The following is a 23322-nucleotide window of genomic DNA, read 5'->3' on the forward strand; positions in this document are numbered from 1 at the left end:
TTTTGCCAAGATACAAACCAATTTAATAGCGAGGGTGATATACTTAAGGCCAATGCATGTGAATGAATCGCTGTTAGTCTTTTGCAAAAAAATATACATCTGAGTTCTAATACGAAACTACTTCATTTTGTTCTCTAACTTACTAAACATACACAATAATATGTCTGATAAATAAGAAATAATATTGCATTTTTTATTATTATTCTTAAACTGCTTGCAATTCTTTAACTGTCGTTTGAATGATTTATCTTCACTACACAATATATGACAAAATAGGAATGTAAACATGTATTTATTAATTGTGTTTTTTATTTTAGGTGTAACATTCAATGTCACAGAAGGAAACGGGCTTCTTCAGATGGCGATCGCGATGCCAAACACTTTGAAAAACAAGAAGACCGTTGGGTTGCTGGGTAACTACAATGACAATGATAAAGATGACTTTATACCACGTGATGCCAACACTTCCCTGTCAAGTCCTTCTGAAAGACAGATTTTCGAGAAATTCGGCAGTACATGTAAGCGCAATTTTTTTTTAGTGGTGCATCGCCTTTTATGTATATTATTAATGCCATACCCTTTAGTACGATGCAATTTAATAGGTAAATATAAAAGTAAGTTGTCTGACATCTTGTTCTATATAAAACTGAATATTAAGTAGGGTACATAGCTAATGGTTAAAATGGATATAAGACATGTTTCGTTCACTCATTTTTGCTATATTTCAACTTACATTGATGCTATTTACACTAATACTTTGTTATAATATAGCATGCAATACATTAAGCAGTTATTGAATTGCAGGGATGACTACCGCACAAGAGTCAATTTTCAAGTATGAGGACGGCTTTACCCACGCCAATTTCATACAGGCGAACTTTACTCCGAAATTCTTGGAGGAAGCCAACGCTACATTACGAGCAGAAGCAGAGAAAAAGTGTAGTGGAAACCTTCAGTGTGTATTTGATTTTGTCTTCACTGGGAATGAGCAACTCGCAAAGGAGACCGGAAGTACTGAAGAAAAAGCGGTACGAACAAATGAGGCAGCAAGTACGTACTATTTTCGAATGAAAATATTGTTTGGTAATATCTATACTTATATGTTACTTAAGGTTATATTGAATCACAATAATACTGAAATTAAATATCATGCCGATTTCTATATTTCTTATATCATGTGCAATAATTCGTGCAATATATAGTCAGGAACATACTTCATCTTATTACGTTATATTGTGTATGTATAGTTTCCGTTCATTGTTTGTTTACAATTTTTTACTTTAATACTTTGCACAAAAATCGCCAAAATGGTGTGGTAACGTTGATATTTCGTACAATTAAAAAATTCTTGATAGTTTTTATGTTCTATGTTTAACTACCAATTGCAAAATAAAAATGTATATTTAAATCATTACAGGCAACCGAATCCCGAATATAACTGTGGTGGCAGGAACACAGGTGGTGGGCAACAAGAACACGTTGATACTTAACGTCAACGAATCAAGATCAATCACAGTCAAAGGAGAAGACGATGGAAGCATATTAAACTACTTAGTGCTCGGCAACTCCGGTGCTGAGCTTAGCATAGAATTAGAGGACAGATCTAGGAACGTCACTTTAAAGTTGACAGACACTAATCCAAAGAATTTGAGGTAAGAGTTAAGTACAATAAAAACTGATAGCGATTCACTAGTGTGTTGCAATTGGAAAACATACAATTGTGTCGTTCATTTGATTAGTTCTATATGAACATCATCATTGCTTTGTAATTTGTAACTATGCTGTTTTGTTGTAATGTATATTACCTTAAATGTGTGTTATACATTAACCAATATATTAAAAATAGACCGTTAGTTCCTATTATAGATGTCAATTTGTGGTATATATTTACATTTAGGGCACGATGGTTTGAATGATGTTCAGATAGTGCATATGTGAAGATTCTAAGGCTTGGTTGGACGCAATACGTGTTAACAATAAGTGTGTATTTTATACAGTTCGGTATAATTAAAATAAATAATTGACAAGCTGGTATCGTTGATATGTTTTGTATGCTAATTCGTTTTCTTTGTTGAGTGTAGTGTCACTGTCACTGACAGCAATAATGTGAGCGCCCCCATTCTGGACATTGTACTCGTGGTGTGTTCTCTGTGTAGCGGACACGGCACGTGCAACACGAGTGTGTTGAGAGAGACCCATGGCAACCCTAACTACAAATTAGCAACATGCCAATGCGAGCTTTACTGGACAGGTAAGAGGTCATTTACCTAAATGTTAGATTGATACAACTAGTTAATAAGATGGGTTTTAAGGACATTATGCAACATTTCTATGTATATATTGTAGGTGATGATTGTCAATTTGATTTTGACGCATGCGCAGAAAATCCTTGTTCAGTCGGACGCAACTGCACGGACACAAACGCGGACGCACACAAAGGAAATCCATCAATACCGACTTACACCTGCACTCCATGCCCAGCTGGATTTGAAGACAACAATGCTAAGTGCGAGGGTACGTCTTTAACGATTTATTATTTTTCGTTGTAAATTCATTACATATCTTCACTCAAAACTTGGTTGTTTCTCGATAAGAATTGAGCCTAAACACAGTTATTATGTAATGCTTTAAGAGTTTATTTGATGTATATACAGGATGATAATACAACAAATACTTAGCAATTATACTCCTTCTAAAACATCGGGTCTAATGTAAGCTAGCTGCAAAGATGGATATATCTATATTACATTGTAGATATCGACGAATGTAAGAACCTGCCCTGTGGTCTTAGTTCTAAGTGTGTAAACACAGAGGGGAGTTTCTCGTGTGTTTGCAATGCTGGATACCGTTTGTCTTCAACCAATAAAACCGCATGTAACGGTAAGGTCAACTTAATATCAATTTCAAAAACATTAACATTAAAGTAGGTAAGTAATCACGATCAGGTAAACAACTAATATTGGATTGTTTCATTCAAAATGATTGTGTAATTTGTTTAATATTTGAAGCCCAGGTTTTCACTATCATATTTGCTCAAAAATAGAACTATGGGTATTTTTTAAGGGTGGCAGTTTTTTGTTCAGGTAAAACTTTTGATATGTTTTATATTTTATAGCCCAGTTGTACATTTTTCCATTTTCTTCATATGTGACCAAAATATCTACCCATATAAACATTCCAGTCAATTAATGATTGACTGAATACTTAAAATATAACTCTTATACCACTTTACATAAAAGAATATGGGGTCTTTATGAACAAGTTTTTTTTTCTTGCCTTAAGAATGAAAATTCTTTCCTTTCGCTTTGTACATCTGTTAAATTTACCTAGTTGTTGCAATAAGCCGATTCTATTGTCAAGTAAACGTACTAAACTTTAATTTTCTTCTTAGCCTTCATTTTGAAACTCCACATATATTATATTACAATAAAAGAAAAGAAAAGCAAATCTCTCTGAATGTCATAGATATAAACGAGTGTGAAGAGTCAACTAGCGGCTGTGACCAAGTCTGCAACAACACCCAGGGATACTTCACATGCTCCTGCTATGCCGGATACACCTTCAATTCAACGTCAAACCAATGCAAACAAGGTCTGTCATGTAAACGACTGATAAATTACTGAATAAGAACGGATAATTATGTTTAAATATATAGAAATAATGAAAACCAGAAACATTGACGAATGACCTATGCTGTACAAGACAAAACATACCATGCGACATTGAAAATTAAATAACTATTGAAACTGAGGCGATTCCCCTGGAACCGTTTAAACGTGTATGGTATATTTGAAGTATTTTGTTTATTAGTTATTTTTAAATTATAATTCATCGGTTTCTGTGGTCTTTGTTATTTTTCTTAATACGCTTGCGTTTATTTCGCAGATAAAACTTAACATTTTAGCGGCATGCAGTGAGGCATTTAAACATTCAATATTTCAGACGCTAACTACTTAAAGAGAAATGACTGTGTTTATGTTTTAGGTACGCTACCTAACGTTTGTAAAGATCAATGTAACGGTACGGACGGATGTGTTGATGATAACAACTCACCCAAGTGTTTCTGCAATGCTGGATACCAGCTGAATGGTGGAAACACACGTTGCGATGGTAAGGATGAGGTTGTCATCATTATTATAAACGTGTTTCTTATAATGTTTTGCACAGATGAGTAATTTTAGTTTATCTCACGTTTACTAATTATGATAAAAAAATCCTTTTTAAACGACATGAAATATAATTTAATTTCACTTTTGGCCTCTCATTCACAATATATATTTATGGCCCTTCATTAAGCCGTATAATGTGTGTATGTTGATCTTAGCTGTTACATCAAAATGATTTTCATTGAATTAAGTTAATATCTGACATAGCTCTTTTGTTTTATTGCAGATATTAATGAGTGCAATTCAACCAAACCATGTTCGCAACAATGCAACAACATTGTTGGAAGTTACCAATGCAGTTGTTACGATGGATACAAACTCGGAGTTGACAAAATCACATGCGAAGGTAAAAAAAGTAAATGTATATGAAATATCATTGTTAATGTTTCTGAATTTCAATTTAGGAAAGAAAACAATCAAAGTTCTCATCTATGATTGATACAACTCGAACCGTGTGTGTTACATATGAAAGTTATACTAAATGTGTGCAGTTCCAAATTATCTTTGGAACTAGAATAAAATACTCATGTTGTATTTTATCTTTTATTTGTACATAGACAAGATTACTGAAAACATGCTTGCATATATGTTCATTGTACAATTTGGACACTTTTATAGCGAATGATGTGTATTGTTTTGTTTGTTCTTATCTTTTATTTGCAATTAAATGTGATATTCACAGAATCAAATAAGGTTTTGTGAACAGTTATTGGTAGTAAAATACAGTTCAATACTTAAATAAATTAACTATTATCCAGTTTGCCAGTTCCCTAACTACGGAGCTCAGTGCTCCAGAATCTGTCAGTGCGGGGCTGGTTCCGATCGCTGCGACCCTGTACGCGGATGCGTCTGTAAGGCTGGCTGGACGGGAACCACCTGTGACACCGACATAAACGAGTGCGAAACGCCAAATAAATGCAAGGACGCCAACAAAGTGTGCACGAACACGATTGGTTCATTTTCGTGCAATTGTCGAGCGGGATTTTATGATAACAATGTCACATGTGTTGGTAAGTTGCTTCTAAGTTCATAACTCAAACTGTGAATAATCGATTGATTGTCGGTCGTTAAAAAATTATCAGTTGATTTATGCTGATGAAATATGAAAATAACAAGCGTAACTAAATATGTTTAACAATAACCTTTTTAACATATAGTCTACGCCTTATGGACTAATTCATTTGTTAATTGTCTTAGTAATTCCAATCGCGACATAGTGCAGAAAGGCTGATGTAAGACTGCATATCTTTACATATCATCGGTTATTGGAGAAATTATTGAACTTTTGCAGACTTTATGTTATGGGTATCATTCTCACACAAGTCAATGATCCTTTAAATATTATTGTATTGCTCATATAATCATTATTATTGCGCTGAAGATAACCGCCATTGAAATAATCTTTTAGACATCGACGAATGTCAGAGGTCGGATCTGAACACGTGTAGTCAGGTTTGTACCAACACGATCGGTGGATTCACCTGCTCCTGTAGGGAAGGATACATAGTTAATCAGGACGACGCGACAAAGTGCTTAGGTAATTTTTAGATCAGGACACATAAAACACGGATCTATTACTTTGTACAATATGTAAGCTATTGAAAACGCACTGGAACTATTTTCAATGCAAACCTGATTCACAGGTATTTCGACGAATGATACACGTCTACGTTTAAATCATAGGAACATCTTCTAACTTAATAACTCTAACGTGGTTTGATTAAGTGTGTAAAACCCAATTGTGACACATATAGAGTGATATTCTCATAAAACAATGCTATCGTCTTGGATCTGAAATACACATGGAAGTAGTAGATAATCATTAATCGGGATTACTTTTCATTAAATTTTCTACGCATTCTGTGTACAGCACTTTTCATGTTTTTGCTCGTTTATAATCGCAACTCGAGATGAAACTATATTTTTACAATGATTACCTCTCATAGTTTTGTAAGAATTATTGAGTGAATACGTTGGATATAATATGGGCCGAGCTCTGTGACAAGGGAGTTAAAGGGCAGTCCGCACAGGCTTTTCCGCTCTGTGACAAGGGAGTTAAAGGGCAGTCCGCACAGGCTTTTCCGCTCTGTGACAAGGGAGTTAAAGGGCAGTCCGCACAGGCTTTTCCGCTCTGTGACAAGGGAGTTAAAGGGCAGTCCGCACAGGCTTTTCCGCTCTGTGACAAGGGAGTTAAAGGGCAGTCCGCACAGGCTTTTCCGCTCTGTGACAAGGGGGTTAAAGGGCAGTCCGCACAGGCTTTTCCGCTCTGTGACAAGGGAGTTAAAGGGCAGTCCGCACACAGAGCTCTGTGACAAGGGGGTTAAAGGGCAGTCCGCACACAGAGCTCTGTGACAAGGGAGTTAAAGGGTAGTCCGCACACAGAGCTCTGTGACAAGGGAGTTAAAGGGTAGTCCGCACACAGAGCTCTGTGACAAGGGAGTTAAAGGGCAGTCCGCACACAGAGCTCTGTGACAAGGGAGTTAAAGGGCAGTCCGCACACAGAGCTCTGTGACAAGGGAGTTAAAGGGCAGTCTGCACACAGAGCTCTGTGACAAGGGAGTTAAAGGGCAGTCCGCACACAGAGCTCTGTGACAAGGGAGTTAAAGGGCAGTCCGCACACAGAGCTCTGTGACAAGGGAGTTAAAGGGCAGTCCGCACACAGAGCTCTGTGACAAGGGAGTTAAAGGGCAGTCCGCACACAGAGCTCTGTGACAAGGGAGTTAAAAGGCAGTCCGCACACAGAGCTCTGTGACAAGGGAGTTAAAGGGCAGTCCGCACACAGAGCTCTGTGACAAGGGAGTTAAAGGGCAGTCCGCACACAGAGCTCTGTGAAAAGGAGTTAAAGGGCAGTCCGCACACAGAGCTCTGTGACAAGGGAGTTAAAGGGCAGTCCGCACACAGAGCTCTATGACAAGGGAGTTAAAGGGCAGTCCGCACACAGAGCTCTGTGACAAGGGAGTTAAAGGGCAGTCCACACACAGAGCTCTGTGACAAGGGAGTTAAAGGGCAGTCCGCACAGGCTTTTCCGCCTAAACTAGTTTTTTGATAGGAAGAGACTTTCTTGAAACAAACAATATCATAAAAGTGGAAAGTGTCGTCCCTGATTAGCCTGTGCGACTGCACAGTCTTATCTGGGGCGACACTTTACGCACATGTATTGAACCGCTTTTCACAGAGCACGGCCCATAAATTCGATATGGATTAAACGTTCATTTTCAGATGTCAACGAGTGCCAAGCCGGGGTGTCAGGTTGTCAACATATTTGCTCGAACAGCGTCGGCCGCTTCAGCTGTGCTTGTTACTTTGGTTTTGAACTACAAGAAGACCGCAAGAAATGCGTTTTAGGTACAGATGCTTACACAAAATGACACTGATTTCCATTCTTTTGTATCTGTTCAGAGAGCTACATATTTTCAACTGCAGTTGCCGTGACTCATTAATATAAGGGGAAATCTTCAAAACACGTCGTAACCAGATTCCATTGTTGGAAACAAATCGATGCAAGATACCACAGTGGGCCGAACGTCAAACAAGAGTGACATGATTAAATTGTTTGTAATCATCACGCTATGGCCATATGGTATAAAACATACGCCCATACGTATTTTTTATGTGGGACACATGCGTACTTGAAAAAAGTATTATATAATAATTTTTTTCTATTACAACAAATAATTATATTTTCTAGCGAATGACGTGTGCATGAAAGAGTTCCCAGATAACGGTTGCTCAGACATTTGTAGAGCGGACCTGCAAAGCAAGACCTACAAGTGCCTTTGTAACACAGGTTACAAGCTTGGTGCTGACAACAAAACGTGCATAGGTACGGATTGGGCGTATTTTGGGAATACTAATATGTCATAAAATACCATTGATCGTCAAAGTTAATAATGAGAACCCCAAGGACATTTTTGAAGCATACATTTGTCTTTTTTATACAAAGCTTTTTGCCATTTTCATACATGTATTATTGTTAACATTATATCAACTAACAAAAGCAATATCAACAACAATCGTTACATAATCAACACATTTTCACCTCGATGAACATACGAATATTACACATAGTAAACTATACGAATGACAAAACTCTTAAAACAGATATAAGGTGGCATGCAGACTATTTTTCCATTTACATGTTGTTGTACGTATTGTGCTGTTTCGTACTGTTCTGGCAATTGGTCACTTGCCTTAAATAAAGGACCAACTAATTGTATTTAATGAGAATGCAATGATGCTCCAGCAGCTTGAGTTTCACTTCTTTATATTACATTGACCTCAATGATGGGGGCATGTTCACATATATTACAGATATAAACGAGTGTGAAGATAACACGTTGAATGCGTGCAGTCAAACGTGTTCAAATACACTTGGGGATTACACTTGCGCGTGCAATACGGGCTTCAAACTAGCAAACGACCGTCGCTCTTGTGAAGGTATGTATAAATTATACAGAAACTTTTATCGTCGTTTATTACTATGTTTCAATCGATATTGTTAAAGATTTCAACTTAAGACATTAACAATTAGATAGTTTTTTTTGTTATATGAATTTGATATGAATTTTGAAATTTTAGAAATTTTCATTTTTACTACAATCTAGCATGATATATTTTACTCTGAAGCTAATGTTAACAAATTGTCGTTTCACTGTACTGTTTGTACTTACATGTTTTATTTAAAAGCTTAACGAATACACGTTGTACAGATAGAAAATTTTCATTTCAGTATGTGATTCTTTCCACTATGGTGTCAACTGCTCTACCGCGTGTGACTGCGGTGTGGGAGCACAAAGGTGTGACAGCGTGACAGGATGCGTATGCAAGCAGGGCTGGAGTGGCGCAAAATGCACCATCGATCAAGATGAGTGCGCGGATCTAAACAGATGTCCGGGTAGTAACAAGATGTGTACTAACACGCCCGGCTCATACCTGTGTAGCTGCAAGACCGGGTTTAAAGAAGAGAATGCAATCTGCGTTGGTATGTTGTCGATGCTCACTGAACAAATGAAATGGTTCACTATTTGTGTTAACACATATTTAGTTATTAAACAAAGCATTGACAATTTATCGGACATATATTAACACATTTCTTTTTTTGAATATGATTTGTTTATCAATAAAACCCTTTGTTTAAATGTCTATTTTGCTAATCAGTAACAGTGTTATTTTTATCGCTTCAGATATTAACGAATGTGTGGAGTCTAATGAGTGTAGGCAGATTTGCACGAACACACCGGGCAGCTACGAGTGCAGTTGTAATCCAGGTTATGTGCTAAATGGCAAAGAGTGCACAGGTAGACATTGTTGTAAAACTAAATTCTATAATGATATTTATATGATTTGACCTCATTATTAACTCGTTGCGTTTTACCAATTGTGGTATTGTTATTCATGGATATCCTTTTTATATATTATACTAGATACTATGTACTTTGATCATAACATAGAATATTGGACAATTTATTTTTTAAATAATTTAAACAGCAATAAAACAAATTACATTATACTTTTAAGCCTTTTCGATTGATTTATCTCGGCTCAACAACTGTATATATAATTCATAAATTATAATTTATAGTTTTTTTTATCAATTTCTGTTTGGTAAACAAAATGTTGAATTCGTATAAAGATTATGATAAAAAAAAACAATGAATTCTCCAGCATTGCATTTAACTTTTACAGACATAAATGAGTGCACAAACGGACAAGCTAAATGTGCTCAGGTGTGCACAAACACTGATGGCGGCTTCCGTTGCTCGTGCAACGAATTTTACATGCTTGGCGACGACAAAAAGACTTGCTTACGTGAGTATCAAAAATGGGTTTGCTAAATGCGTTTCAATTTAACTGCCTCAATATTTCATTGTTTTCCTTATGATTCATGATGTGCATCCATGACGTATCTAAACACGGAAAATGAAACAAGTAATATATGAAATATTAATTGTTTTTATTAATTGTGTTGATTGGTAAATGGTATGTTTGATGATTATCTAAATTTTGTCTTGACAACAGGTAGTACAATAATTGAATGTGCTGCTGGACAAAATGAATTATTTACTTGATTAATTTTCAAAATACAAACACGTTACGTACGAAAGATAAATATAAAAAGGTTACATGTAGAATAAATCTGAGGCATGCGCATTTTTGCTGGCTCATGTTATGATTAAAATGTTATTTTTTGTATGTAAAAGTGTATCATGTAAATGTTTTTTCTCCAGCGCAACAAAAATGTTCCACATCAAACTATTGTACAAATGGTGTTTGCGCCTTGATAAATGCCAGCCAAACATGTACATGCAATGCAGGCTTTAAGTTCAAGACAGGGAGCGTAACTGAATGCGAAGGTAATCATGTTCACTTAATAAAACTTTTTAATTGATCATCGTTAAACTTGCTTTAGTCAATAACGCCCAAATATTCGTACATTTATAATCTAGGAGAACGTACCATAATTGGTGTTTCCTTTTTTTCAGCAACAAAACATTTATCTTTCTGTAACGACATAAAAACTTTCAGTTTGTTTAACTTATTACTCATACTGTTTATGAAATATGGCTTTTAAAAACAACTGTTCAAAATGTATGTACATAAAATAAATAAGTTTTGCTAAACGTTTCGTTTTGTCAGTTAATTATGTTTTGATAATTCTCATTATATATGTAGGGGAGGAACACAACTGTATCGACAATTTCATCAAATGTTCGTTGTTATTATTAAATGAAGGAATGATTATTTGTTTTTCTACAGACATTAAAGAATGTTTAACAAATCCCTGCTCGCAATCGTGCCTGGAGACAGAGGGAAGCTATGAATGCGCGTGTAACATGACGGGTTACACGTTAGACAAAGACCAGATTACTTGTATAAGTAAGTAAGACACCATCATCAATTATCATCTGATCGTACATAATTATTGTTATCGTATAAATCAAAATCTTAATTTCAAAGATTCTATCTTACATTTCTGTTTAACATACACACACAAACTGACTTTAAAATTAAGTGTTTGTTAATTATAATATATTTTTGTAATAAACTGAATTTAAAATTAAATGTTTGTTAATTATAATAAATAAATAATTTTTCAATTTATGACTTAAAAATTCCATACACTATTTAAAAGTACAAAAAATGCTAATTGTGTATTGCTTTATATCATCATTATCACAACCGTAAAACAATACGTTGTGTACCTTACGCCTTTCAGAATGTCCCGCTCGAAACTACGGTGCAAACTGCAGTTCAGTGTGTTCATGCAATGAAACAAACACGTTGTCGTGTGCATTTGACACAGGTAGCTGTTCTTGTAAGGCAGGCTGGAATGGCACCAACTGCGATCAGGACAAAAATGAGTGTGGCTCCAATCCAAACCCATGTCCTGCAAATTCAGAATGCACAAACACGCCCGGGTCGTACGTTTGTAACTGCAAAAATGGCTATGTTAAATCTGGAGATGGGACATGCCAAGGTAAATTGAAATTATCGTATTTTGTCGACCTTAATCCGTAAACCATGTTTTCTCAGCATTTTCAACGAGAAAAACATAACGTAGTCTGTTTCTTTTTGTTACACAGATGCAGCAGAGTAAAATTTATATACATTTCTTTTGTTGTTGCAAACAACATAGTTATAGGGATACGCGCTGTATCCATCCCGATTCTCATAAAAAAGTTCTTTACTTTTCTCGATGAATTCATGAGTATAAACTGTGAAGAAACGTAGACAATCAAAAACAAAATAATTCAAGTACAATTACACTGTTATTGCATTTTAATTTTTATTGTAAATATATGGTGTCAGCATAATTTGTTTCAGCATGTAGCAACAATAAATATGGAAATGGCTGTAACACGCCGTGTAACTGCAACACCACCAACGCGTTGGTTTCAACGCAGACATGCAATCACGTGAATGGCACGTGCTTGTGCAAAGCCCAATGGGAAGGTGCTACGTGTGAAGCTGATGCAGACGAATGCAAGCTTGGTACTCACAACTGTGCTTACCTCAGCAAGTTCTGTCACAACACCAACGGAGGCTTTGAATGCTCGTGTCTGATAGGATTCAATGCAATAAACGGATCGTGCATTCCGGACGGTAAGAACAATTGAAATCAGTTTAATGATGTTCATGATCTATAATGATGATATATAATGAATATTATTGTGAAGATTCCACTTATATATTATATTCACTCTGTCAATATTGTTACTGATACGCATTTGACTCTTTTAAACTTTGTTTGAACTAAGTTTGACTGACCTTATCTTTATATCGCAAACTAGTATGGAGTAGTTTAACTGGAATTTGAACTTAAAGGATTTAAATGTACTTGTTTCAGCCCTAACGACAACTACATTAGCCCCGCAACGTAAGTAGTTAATCATATTTTTTAAGTAACATTAAGTTCTTAAAGGGATCGCTTATTAATATTTTGATATTACAGTAATTGTGTGCATACTTTCATTACTTTTATGCGCAAGATTATTTCGACATCAGCTCAATACTAGCTTTGCGAAAAAAAAGTTATTTGACATATCCAACACAAACGCGTAAAATAATATGTATATCGTTATTTCTTTTATCTATGGTAAATATCTGAACATATTGCTTTTTTTTTGTTGAACAGAGGATGGCGTTGATATTTCCATCACGATTAATATTCCTAAAGAGAAGGTCATCCATTTGAACTTTACTGTGAAGGCGACGTTCGATGTATGGGAAAAGATATTCCTTCATTGGGTAAGTTTCACGTGTTGGTTACTAAACGTAATTAATTTTCACCTTTATACGCATGTTTCAACACTTAATTTCATTATTGGTTAGGCCTAAGACGTTACTAAAGTCCAACACCATTGCATAATAGCGAATGATTCTGTGTAAGCCAGCTGATTCTAAATATGATATACATACTATATTAATATATCCCTGTTATGCATTTGGTCTTGTGATTTCATTAGTATTGCATTTTATGTCATAAATTGACCAGAATGTCTGCAAGTGGTGGGATGTTCTGAATTACGCATGTTGAATAACGCGCTTATTTGTATGATGTTGATTTGTTACAGATTAATGACCGATATAAGAAGATGGACAGGAAACTAAAGAAGGTTATAGTTCGTAGTATCTCAATGTAAGTCGCTCAGTTACTTTTTGAATCGAACATTTCCCAGAACTTTGACAATGTGTGGCTTAACACATTTTACGGAATAGTCTATTATGTGTAATTTTTGTGTGTGTAAGTCAGACTTAAAAAGTATATCGGTTGGTTAAGTAAGTAGTATCCACTAATTGCATAGACTCAAAAATCACAATACATATCAGCGATTCAACAAACTCACTAATTATAACACGCATCAACTGAACGTTTACGCTACGATGACGATGATGAGAAAATTACACAAGTTTTGTGTACTATTTTACAGTGGAAGTTTGAATGTGAATGCCACCATAATCAAGGAAGATAGCCAAGAAGCCTCACAGATCTTCACACAAGCAACACAGGACTTGAACAATGCAACATTTGTCCTTTGATAATGTGCCATATGCAGCGAATCTTGTAGCAGTCGGCGACGTTACCAGTAAGATTGCCTTCATACCTTAAAAATTGTAGTTGCCGCTTTACGTTGCACTTGCGGAATGTTTGAAGCAAATTCAATTAGCTCGTTCTTATATAACTGCACATTAAAATTAAATTTTATAATTTTGTTTTGATGTCGACCTTTCTTATCGAATTGATTTTATTAGTAGTTTGTGTGGTAGTTTGGTAACATGAACAGCTGTTGGTTATCATGATCAGCTGTTTTGAATGTTTAAAGGTTTTTAACATTTAGTATGTGTCTATTAAAATTCTATTTATTGTTAAACGAGAGCGCTAAGATTATATTGTATTTAAGTTTGATTTATCGCCCCAAAAGTTCGTAAGCTTGATAACCTTGTGTATATTACATTTTGTCAATTTCAGTTGATCCAACGAAACCATTGAATGATCAAAAGCTGTGCAATCTACTTGAGTGATAACGGACAATGTTCATACAACTACGCATGCGTGGTGGTGGAAGGAAATCCTACCTGCGAGTGAGTATATTTTATATAATAAAATATATAAAAATGAATTCTAATTTGAATATTTAGTGTGGAGATTCAAAAAAGTATTTGTAAGATTAGGCGAGTAAATAGTCTGAGTTAATTGAAGAGAATATTGCGTGATCTCCGAATCTTAATTATGATATTACAAAAAAATTACTTAAACTATGGTGATGAAACTTTATAGAGACCATAAATGTTTAATAAACCTTATTAAAGTTTAGTGTAGTTGTCATGGTTACGTATGGTATTAAAAACAAGAATAGGCGTCATATGGTGGAAATGCACGCTCTCTCGGTTTTTTGTCTGTCCGTCCGAATAATGTTGATCGCAGACTATTGAAAGACAGCCATAGATAATATGCAAATTATTTACGTTTGGTTTCGTCATACAAAAATGCTTGCTTGTGTTCCAGATTTGAGTGGAAGCTATATCATAATAAGCAAACACTTACTTCGGAATCCTTCAAAACTTAAACATAAAATTGCTAGATTTATAAATTCTATGTCGGTCTTTTTATTTCTGCGTCAACATTTAATCGGAAGAGGGCTGCTGTTTGTAGGCGATTGCTGTTTGAAGGTGAAAAAAAAACTCTTCTTACGTTTGTTTGCAGGCCTGTCAAGACGGAGGACGATTTAGGGCTGGTTCTAGGGCTTGGTATTGGTATTCCGCTATTTTCGATCGCGGGTCTAGTTGTGGCCATTATCATCATATATGCTGTGAAAAATCGCAGAAGGAAGTTCTCAACTGAATATGACAGGTACAGATAAGCATTTAGAATATACGAACAAAACAAACAACATATTTACCCGCTTTGCTGCAAAACCGTGGTGTATTGCATTTTGCATAATCTTATGTTATTGCATATACCAAATGCGTTAAGCATTAAAGGTGTTTTAAAGTGAAGGAATCGACGCCAAGCAGACTCCTTGATATAGCCAATACGAAACATAAGTGGTTAAAAAAGCCCTTTTCTGGAGCGTCAAACAAAAATAAAAGACGTTTAAATTATGCTTCTGTTTCACTTTTTAGGGACTCGTTCAACAATGGTTTCTTCACACATGGAATGCCTGTAAAAATCGATACATGGGGCCGAAACGACCCTATGTACAAGCAGCACAGCCGACAAAGGGACACCTCGTCCTCGTCCACCTTTTCCGATGACGACCGGAAGAAACGCCGACATAGAGACATTGATTATGCGAACCAGGAACGCTATGGTACGTACGTTACGCAATAATGCGGGCTATGTGATGGAAGTATAAAGACACAGGTTATGCGGAACCGTAAACGTCTATAATCGAAACCCGTGGTTGATATCTCCGACCATTAACATCATATTTGTCAAATTTCCATGTCTGGTGGCTCAATTTAACAGTAAAAACACACCCGCTTACTTGGAAGTATGAAACCATGATCACATTTCATCATCATTATTACCTTCTTCATTTTCATAGCTTCCACATCCGTAACCACCACGGTCATAATTAGTGTAATCCGCATCATAGCTGTCGTCATGAACAGGCTATAATTATAAAGGTTTTACATGTTATACTTTTACCCATACATGTTTCTGCATAAATTGCTGATACATTATGAATGATTGCATTCATTTCTGGTGGCTCAATTTAACAGTAAACACACACCCGCTTACTTGGAAGTATGAAACCATGATCACATTTCATCATCATTATTATCTTCTTCATTTTCATAGCTTCCACATCCGTAACCACCACGGTCATAATTAGTGTAATCCGCATCATAGCTGTCGTCATGAACAGGCTATAATTATAAAGGTTTTACATGTTTATACTTTAACCCATACATGGTTCTGCATAAATTGCTCATACATGATGAATGATTGCATTCACTTGTGTTTAACCCATTTATGCATAGCGTCTAAAAATGCCCTTGCAAACAGCGTAGACCCATAATGCGGCGTCTGTGCTGTTTGCTTAAAGGAATTTCTGTAGAAATATTCTAAATATAGAAATAAATATACTAAACATCCATAATTGTGGAAATAAATTTATCCAATTTAGAAGGATGGGAGAGTCCACTAGGCTTAAATGGGTTAAAGAATACACAGATGACGCATATCAAGCGTTGTTGAACATTGTACGAAATACCAAATGGAATGCACGAGTATTGCTTTTCTGCGACAACTAAAACTCTAATGTTAAGCTTTAGCATAAAAGTCGAGTACAGATCTTACCATGTTAAAGTTTATGCACCTTATAATTTCTTGAAATCTCTTGCGGTTTCGGATTGTATAATATACATATTTGTCAGGACTAGGGTTTTCTTTTTAAAATTGTATACAGTATTGCCCACATAAATGAAAGGAACGTTTGTAACTCTTTTGTTCAGCAAATGATATTTGCTATCAATTTTAATAAACGTGTTAATTTATTTTTCATTGTAAAATTCAAACGTTTGTTGGTGTGTTTCAGTTTACGATAACCAACAACCTTCAAATTTCTCATGGGACTTCTTGTACAATTACATATCTCCGAACGAACCAGTAAGTATCGTACCTTATTTGTATATACATGTGTAACAACACACCGTATTCTTATAGCAAAAGCATGCTCATTCCTGCTTAAGGTTTATATAGCAAAAGGTTAATTATGACTTTCTAACAAATATTTTACTTTATGCAACAAGTGGGTTTCTATCAATAATAGGGTAAAGGAATATTTCTGGGTGCATATTTACATGATATATTACAATGATTTATATAATGCTATTGCGACTGTAATGCTATTATGAATGTACCCTATTCGAAACACAAATAATTAGACTGTCCAAATAAAAGGCCGATATTCCGTTATATATTAATATTTTAAGCTAAAGTGCTATTTGTTAGGAATTTTAACCAAGAATGTTGAATATTCCAGAATCAATTTTGGAATTATAACCTAACAAGATAGCTGAATATTTAAAAATCAATACATTCATATTTACATACTTGACTGATGATTGTAGCTTAAATTAAAAACAGTATATTGATAAAAAGAAATAAGTCACAGCCTTTCGTTATTTCACTCTCTAGTATTAACCTGTTTTTATTTTACAGTATCACATACAGAGACCACTAACCGATAGGAGACCACATCCTATATATGAGGTATGTACTGAAATAAAAAGTCTATCTCGAACGTACAGAGATGCGTCCCGTTGGAGATGCATTATCTCAAGAGTACAGGGATGTGTCCCTTTTGAGATGCATTTCTCAAAAGTACAGAGATGTTTCTCTTTTGAGTTGAATTAATCCCAAAAGTACAGAGATATGTCCCTTTTTAGATGAATTTATTGAAAAAGTACAGAGATGTGTTCCTTTGGAGATGCATTCGTTCCATAAGTACAGAGAGCTGTCCCTTTTGAAAAGCATTGTTCGCAAAAGTACAGAGATGTTTCTCTTTTGAGATGCATTTATCGAAAAAAAGCAGAGATGTGTCCATTTTAAGATGCATTACCACTTTCAGCAAAATTTATTGCTTCTTGTAAATTTTGTTTTTGAAGTTATGACGTGCTTTACATGAAAACATATACAAATATCTCACCGCCTTTCAGTTCGTCAAAGATTGTCGAAGAATTTCTAATCAATTCATGGGGTTGTCTATACAAGAATAAACGTGTCTTCACAATTAATATCTTTTAACGACATTTTTATATTCTGATTCCGAGGCAAAATATAATGCCTTTGACATTAAATAATAGTTATAATATGTCTAATCTGTAACTACTTTAGGAATATTTTTCGTAACTCGCAGTTTCGCACCGTAGTTCTTACCCTATTTAGAAGCGTAATGATCAATATAGTTATGTTTTTTCCGGACCAGTTAGCTCAACTAGTAGAGCGCATGTCGCTTAACTTCAATATGAAATTCTTGGTCATTTCTAACTCATTCTCCTCTCTACCTCAGTCATAAGTATGTGCAATTACTACTGATCAACAAGCTTAGCCATACTAAATTGTACTTTTACAAACCAAGGTTTTCAAACTTTTTAAAGCTGTTGTATACGCTTAAAAATCAATGGTTTGTCCAATTAATTTACAACGTGTAATTTGATTTGTTCATTGTAAGAATGTCCCGAGAAGTTAATTAATATTGTAATGTTGTTGTACGCACATGTGCTTAAGTTTTTATCTTGATTGTATTTATACTTGCAGGGCACGAAGATGTGATAAAGACTATGTAAGTACTGTGCTGTTTGATGTAATACCATGCGGACGTTCATCTCAATACGTTATTATTCACATATATCTTTAATTCAACCAGAACAATTATATGCCACATATTATTTATTGAAGTTACGGATATGTAGACTTTCACATTCTGGTTGTTGTATTGTGTTTTGATTTCGGCTATGTTGTTTATTTTCACCACTTGCATAGTTAGTTTTAAAGGTAAACACATATCATAGATTTTTTTTAATTTTAAAAGCATAGCATTTAGTATCGACAAATTTTCTTGATCATATTCTATATTAACAAAGTAAGTATACAATCCGTCATTAGAAAAGAGTTTTAATCTGCATATTTGTTATATTTTAAGATATTGCGACAATCAACACATATGCTGCCATGCACATCGTCTTCCAAAGTAATGGATTGTCATTGTATGGTTGATAAATAGGAAAAGCATATATGTTTGTTTAACATTTGTTCTGTTACCCTATCTAAACGAGAGCGCCGATGGCGCTGAAAGCATAGTTGCAAGATACAGGGAAGTTGCTGCTGAAGTAAATGTTTAGGTCAAAATATACTAAATAGTTTCCTTATATATTTCGATGTAAAAGCGACAACTTTGAGCGAAAATAAATACAACATTTTGCACATAGAGACCCCCATAACCATACCTTTTTTTGACGGGCATTCTTAGCTGAATCGATTTAAGCAATAAAAAAGATATGTCATGTTCAAACCAAAAAAGAATTCGACTCAAATCAAAATCGACTGTTTTTGCGCCTTTTTTCGGCCGTTTTCTAGTGGATTGTAACCTTTTGCAGTGTCATTTTTAGCTCACCTGAGCGATAGCTCGGGGTGAGCTATTGTGATCACTCAGCGTCCGGCGTCCGTCAGTCCGTCCGTCCGTCCGTCTGTCTGTAAACAATTTGTAAACATCTTCTTCTACTAAACCATTGAGCCAATTCCAACTAAATTTCATGTGGAGCATCCCTAGGTCATGGGACAAAAGAATTGTTAAAAAAAATTGATCACATAACCAAGATGGCCGCCATGACCATAGTATGGTAAAAACCTTAAAAAATCTTCTTGTCAGAAACCGCTCATCAGATTTTCAAAAAATTTCACATGGATGACCTTTGAATGCTCCCCTGAAAAAGTTGTTCAAAGAAATTTGATTCGTCAAAAAACATGGCCGCAGAAGCTCGTTGAACTTTGCATGTTTATTCGTTTTTGCCTATTTTGTGAAAACTTTCAAAAATCTTCCACATTTTTTGTCCGATCCTTTCCAAACTTGCACAGTGTCTTTATATCAATGAGGACACGAACCCTACAAAAAATGAGCATTATTGGTCCATGAAGTACAGAATTACCTCCCCTTGAATTGAGAAAATGGTGTTTATGATATAAAGTCCAAATTTTTCATCCAATTCTTTCCAAACTTGTAAGGATTTAGCATGGTTCAAACAAGGGAAACAACTACGGTTTATGCATGTTCTTTTTATTACAGATTTGCCTCCCTTTAATTCATGCAAAATCTCATTTTACAGCAGAGATTCCAAATCTGACCTGTAAATGAGCCCCATATATACTGCCAGTGCTAGGTTACCTTTTCCATTTGATCATTCTTAAGTATTGGTCTTGTAATGCTGCTACTGCTTCTGCTACTGCTACTGCTACTACTACTACTACTACTACTACTACTACTACTACTACTACTACTACTACTACTACTACTACTACTACTACTACTACTACTACTACTACTACCACTACTACTACTTACTACTACTACTACTACTACTACTACTACTACTACTACTACTTACTACTACTAGTACTACTACTACTAGTACTACTACTACTACCACCCACCACCACCACCAACCACCACCACCACCACCACCACCACCATTACTACTTCTACTACTACGCCCACTACTATTACTACTCTTTACCACTACTACTACTACTACTACTACCACTACTACCACTACTACTACTACTACGACTACTATTACTACTACTACTACTACTACTTCTACACTACTACTACTACTACACTACTACTACTACTACTACTACTACTACTACTACTACTACTACTACTACTACTACTACTACTACTACTACTACTGCTACTACAACTACTATTACTACTACTACTACTACTACTACTACTACTACTACTACTACTACTACTACTACTACTACTACTACTACTACTACACCACCACCACCACCACCATTCACAGTGACAAAAAACGTATTCACACAATGGCTGCTACTACAACTTATAGCCCATATAGGGGGGCATGCATGTTTTACAAACAGCCCTTGTTTCTATGGGATTTTAACCACAACTGTTCATGTTTTTAGGTCACCTGTCATGAAGTGACACGGTGAGCTTATGTGATCATGTGATGTCTGGCGTCCGTTGTGCGTGCCTGCGTGTGTCCGTGCGTCCGTCCGTCAACAATTTGTTTGTGTAGACAGTAGAGGTCACAGTTTGCATCCAATCTTGATGAAATTTGGTCAAAATGTTTATCTTGATGAAATCCGGTTTGGGATTGTATTTGGGTCATCTGGGGTCAAAAACAAGGTCACTAGGTTAAATAATAGAACAACCTTCTGTAGACAATAGAGGTCACAGTTTTCATCCAATCTTTATGAAATTTGGTCAGAATGTTTATCTTGATGAAATCTGGGTTGGGATTTTATTTGGGTCATCTGGGGTCAAAAACTAGGTCACTAGGTTAAATAATAGAAAAACCTTGTGTAGACATTAGAGATCACAGTTTTCATCCAACCTTTATGAAATTTGGTCAGAATTCTTGATGAAATCTGGGTGGGATTGTATTTGGGTCATCTGGGGTAAAAATCTAGGTCAAATAAATAGAAAAACATTGTGTTGACAATAGAGGTCACAGTTTTCATCCAATATTTATGAACTGTGATCAGAATGTTTATCTTGATGAAATCTGGATTGGGATTGTATTTGGGTCATCTAGAGTCAGGAACTAGGTCACTAGGTCAAATCATAGAAAAACATTGTGTAGACAATAGAGGTCATAGTTTTCATCTGATCTTAATGAGTCAGGTGAGCGATTCAGGGCCATCATGGCCCTCTTGTTTACTTTAATCTCCAACTTTATCTTATTTCAGGGATTTAGTAGTGAACACCTATGCTTACCCTATCAATATCTCCAAACGATAAAACCAGAACAACAGTCTAAAGTGTATAACATGCCTTCGAGGAAAATATGATGATTTGTTTAGAGAGTACAGCCCTTCATGACTCGATTGTTTAGTATATTGTAACCTTAACGATTGCTGACATCACGAGTCGCCCCCCTTGTTGTTGCTACCAAAATGTTCTATTTTTAGAAACGGGAATTCCAAATAGTGACGAATGTGAATGGTTACAAAATGACATAACTATGAAAATAAATACGTAGAATTACATTATTTCACGCATACCATTATGCAACCATCCGTTTTCTTTTCCGACTTGATACATTTACAGCTTTCCATTTAATATTTTACAGACACAACACTCGTCCAGAATTCGCGCCAATCCATTAAATCCGATGCCACATTTAAACCGTTAACTCTACTCGTAACGTTAATTTCTGGCTCAAAGTAAATAATTTTAACTTCAATTAACACATCTCTATTACTTTTAAACTCTACTTCATCAAATCCATAGAAAGGCTGGTCAGAATCCATGTCATAAATTGGAAAACATTCATCGTACTCCGCCATTTTTTACACATTTTCAAAGAATAAAAGTGCTTTATGCCCCACTTCCTGCTGAGAATATGTTTTAATTCTATAATTAACCGATGAAATGTTACATATCCTTAAACCAGGGCCTTATGAATTCAGTTATGTAAACATTTGACCTCTCACAGAACAGTAAACAAAGGAAATAGAAATTAGGTGTGAGGTCACTATCAACAAGAACAGAATTGTTTTACGAACGAAATTTGTTTTAGTTTCTTAGAAGGTTTTTTCACGTAAAACGGTCTTAGAAAAATTCACTAAAAACGGTGTCAGCAATATTCTTGGAAGAAAACGTTAGAAAAACGTTTCCAAAAAAAAAATTGTAAGAATTACCATATACTTAATTAAATAGATATTTCGTCTGATTTTTGATCCGGTAAGGCTTCATAATGGTCAACCGATCGATGTGGGTTTTCGAAATGTAGCTTATACCTTAAGCATAGGTGCGTTGCACCTATGCTAAAAATCAAAATAATTTATGTATTTCACTTCGTATGTAATATCTGTTATATTACTTCGCTTGTGAACATATCAAACATAAGGTGCTCAACAATGTTTTTAGTGCATATTATTTTCTATATCAACGACATGTTAATTTTGAATTCGATAGTTTATGGTTATGAACGGTTGAGCTTGCTACGGTTTTTAGTGCATATTAGTTTCTATATCAACGACATGTTAATTTTGAATTCGATAGTTTATGGTTATGAACGGTTGAGCTTGCTACGCGGAACACACAATTCATTGAAAGTGGATACACCGCGGATTCAATTTTGGTTTAACAAATGTGATAGGAAAACAATGAAGTGTGTTGCATAATTAAAGCTTTCCGAAGCACACATATCAAATATTTATGTAAATATATATTCATGTATGATTGCATGTCAAGTACATCGAAATTATTGTATCTCACCTGATTACTTGAAGCGATTGACGAGGATCATAAAGTTGTATACCACTGATCGAAAAAAGTCACTTTATTTGGGTAGTCTGGGTATATGTGCTGCATTTCGTTATGATTTTTTTTATTGAAAAGAGAAAAACGAAGCCTTCTTTGACGCATACATGTGCATGTTCTGTGTTCCA

General features: G+C 35.3%; 1 protein-coding gene across 1 annotated transcript in view; it reads left to right on the forward strand.

Annotated features, from left to right (window-relative positions):
• Nucleotides 1-14249, forward strand: part of LOC127879093 (uncharacterized) — a 46147-nt gene extending 31898 nt beyond the window's left edge. The window contains exons 31-56 of the mRNA XM_052425751.1: nucleotides 318-518; nucleotides 805-1050; nucleotides 1418-1652; nucleotides 2082-2251; nucleotides 2347-2514; nucleotides 2755-2880; nucleotides 3466-3591; nucleotides 3985-4110; nucleotides 4393-4512; nucleotides 4925-5176; nucleotides 5575-5703; nucleotides 7386-7511; nucleotides 7855-7989; nucleotides 8478-8603; nucleotides 8896-9147; nucleotides 9350-9463; nucleotides 9852-9974; nucleotides 10394-10519; nucleotides 10923-11042; nucleotides 11383-11643; nucleotides 11991-12269; nucleotides 12514-12543; nucleotides 12802-12914; nucleotides 13241-13305; nucleotides 13598-13753; nucleotides 14137-14249. Of these exons, the coding sequence (XP_052281711.1) occupies nucleotides 318-518; nucleotides 805-1050; nucleotides 1418-1652; nucleotides 2082-2251; nucleotides 2347-2514; nucleotides 2755-2880; nucleotides 3466-3591; nucleotides 3985-4110; nucleotides 4393-4512; nucleotides 4925-5176; nucleotides 5575-5703; nucleotides 7386-7511; nucleotides 7855-7989; nucleotides 8478-8603; nucleotides 8896-9147; nucleotides 9350-9463; nucleotides 9852-9974; nucleotides 10394-10519; nucleotides 10923-11042; nucleotides 11383-11643; nucleotides 11991-12269; nucleotides 12514-12543; nucleotides 12802-12914; nucleotides 13241-13305; nucleotides 13598-13706 (3878 nt within the window). The 3' untranslated portion in view covers nucleotides 13707-13753; nucleotides 14137-14249. The remainder of the gene's footprint in view (nucleotides 1-317; nucleotides 519-804; nucleotides 1051-1417; nucleotides 1653-2081; nucleotides 2252-2346; nucleotides 2515-2754; nucleotides 2881-3465; nucleotides 3592-3984; nucleotides 4111-4392; nucleotides 4513-4924; nucleotides 5177-5574; nucleotides 5704-7385; nucleotides 7512-7854; nucleotides 7990-8477; nucleotides 8604-8895; nucleotides 9148-9349; nucleotides 9464-9851; nucleotides 9975-10393; nucleotides 10520-10922; nucleotides 11043-11382; nucleotides 11644-11990; nucleotides 12270-12513; nucleotides 12544-12801; nucleotides 12915-13240; nucleotides 13306-13597; nucleotides 13754-14136) is intronic.
• The last annotated feature ends 9073 nt before the right edge of the window (nucleotides 14250-23322 follow it).

Source organism: Dreissena polymorpha, chromosome 1 (assembly GCF_020536995.1).
Source record: "Dreissena polymorpha isolate Duluth1 chromosome 1, UMN_Dpol_1.0, whole genome shotgun sequence".
Lineage (NCBI taxonomy): Eukaryota > Metazoa > Mollusca > Bivalvia > Myida > Dreissenidae > Dreissena > Dreissena polymorpha.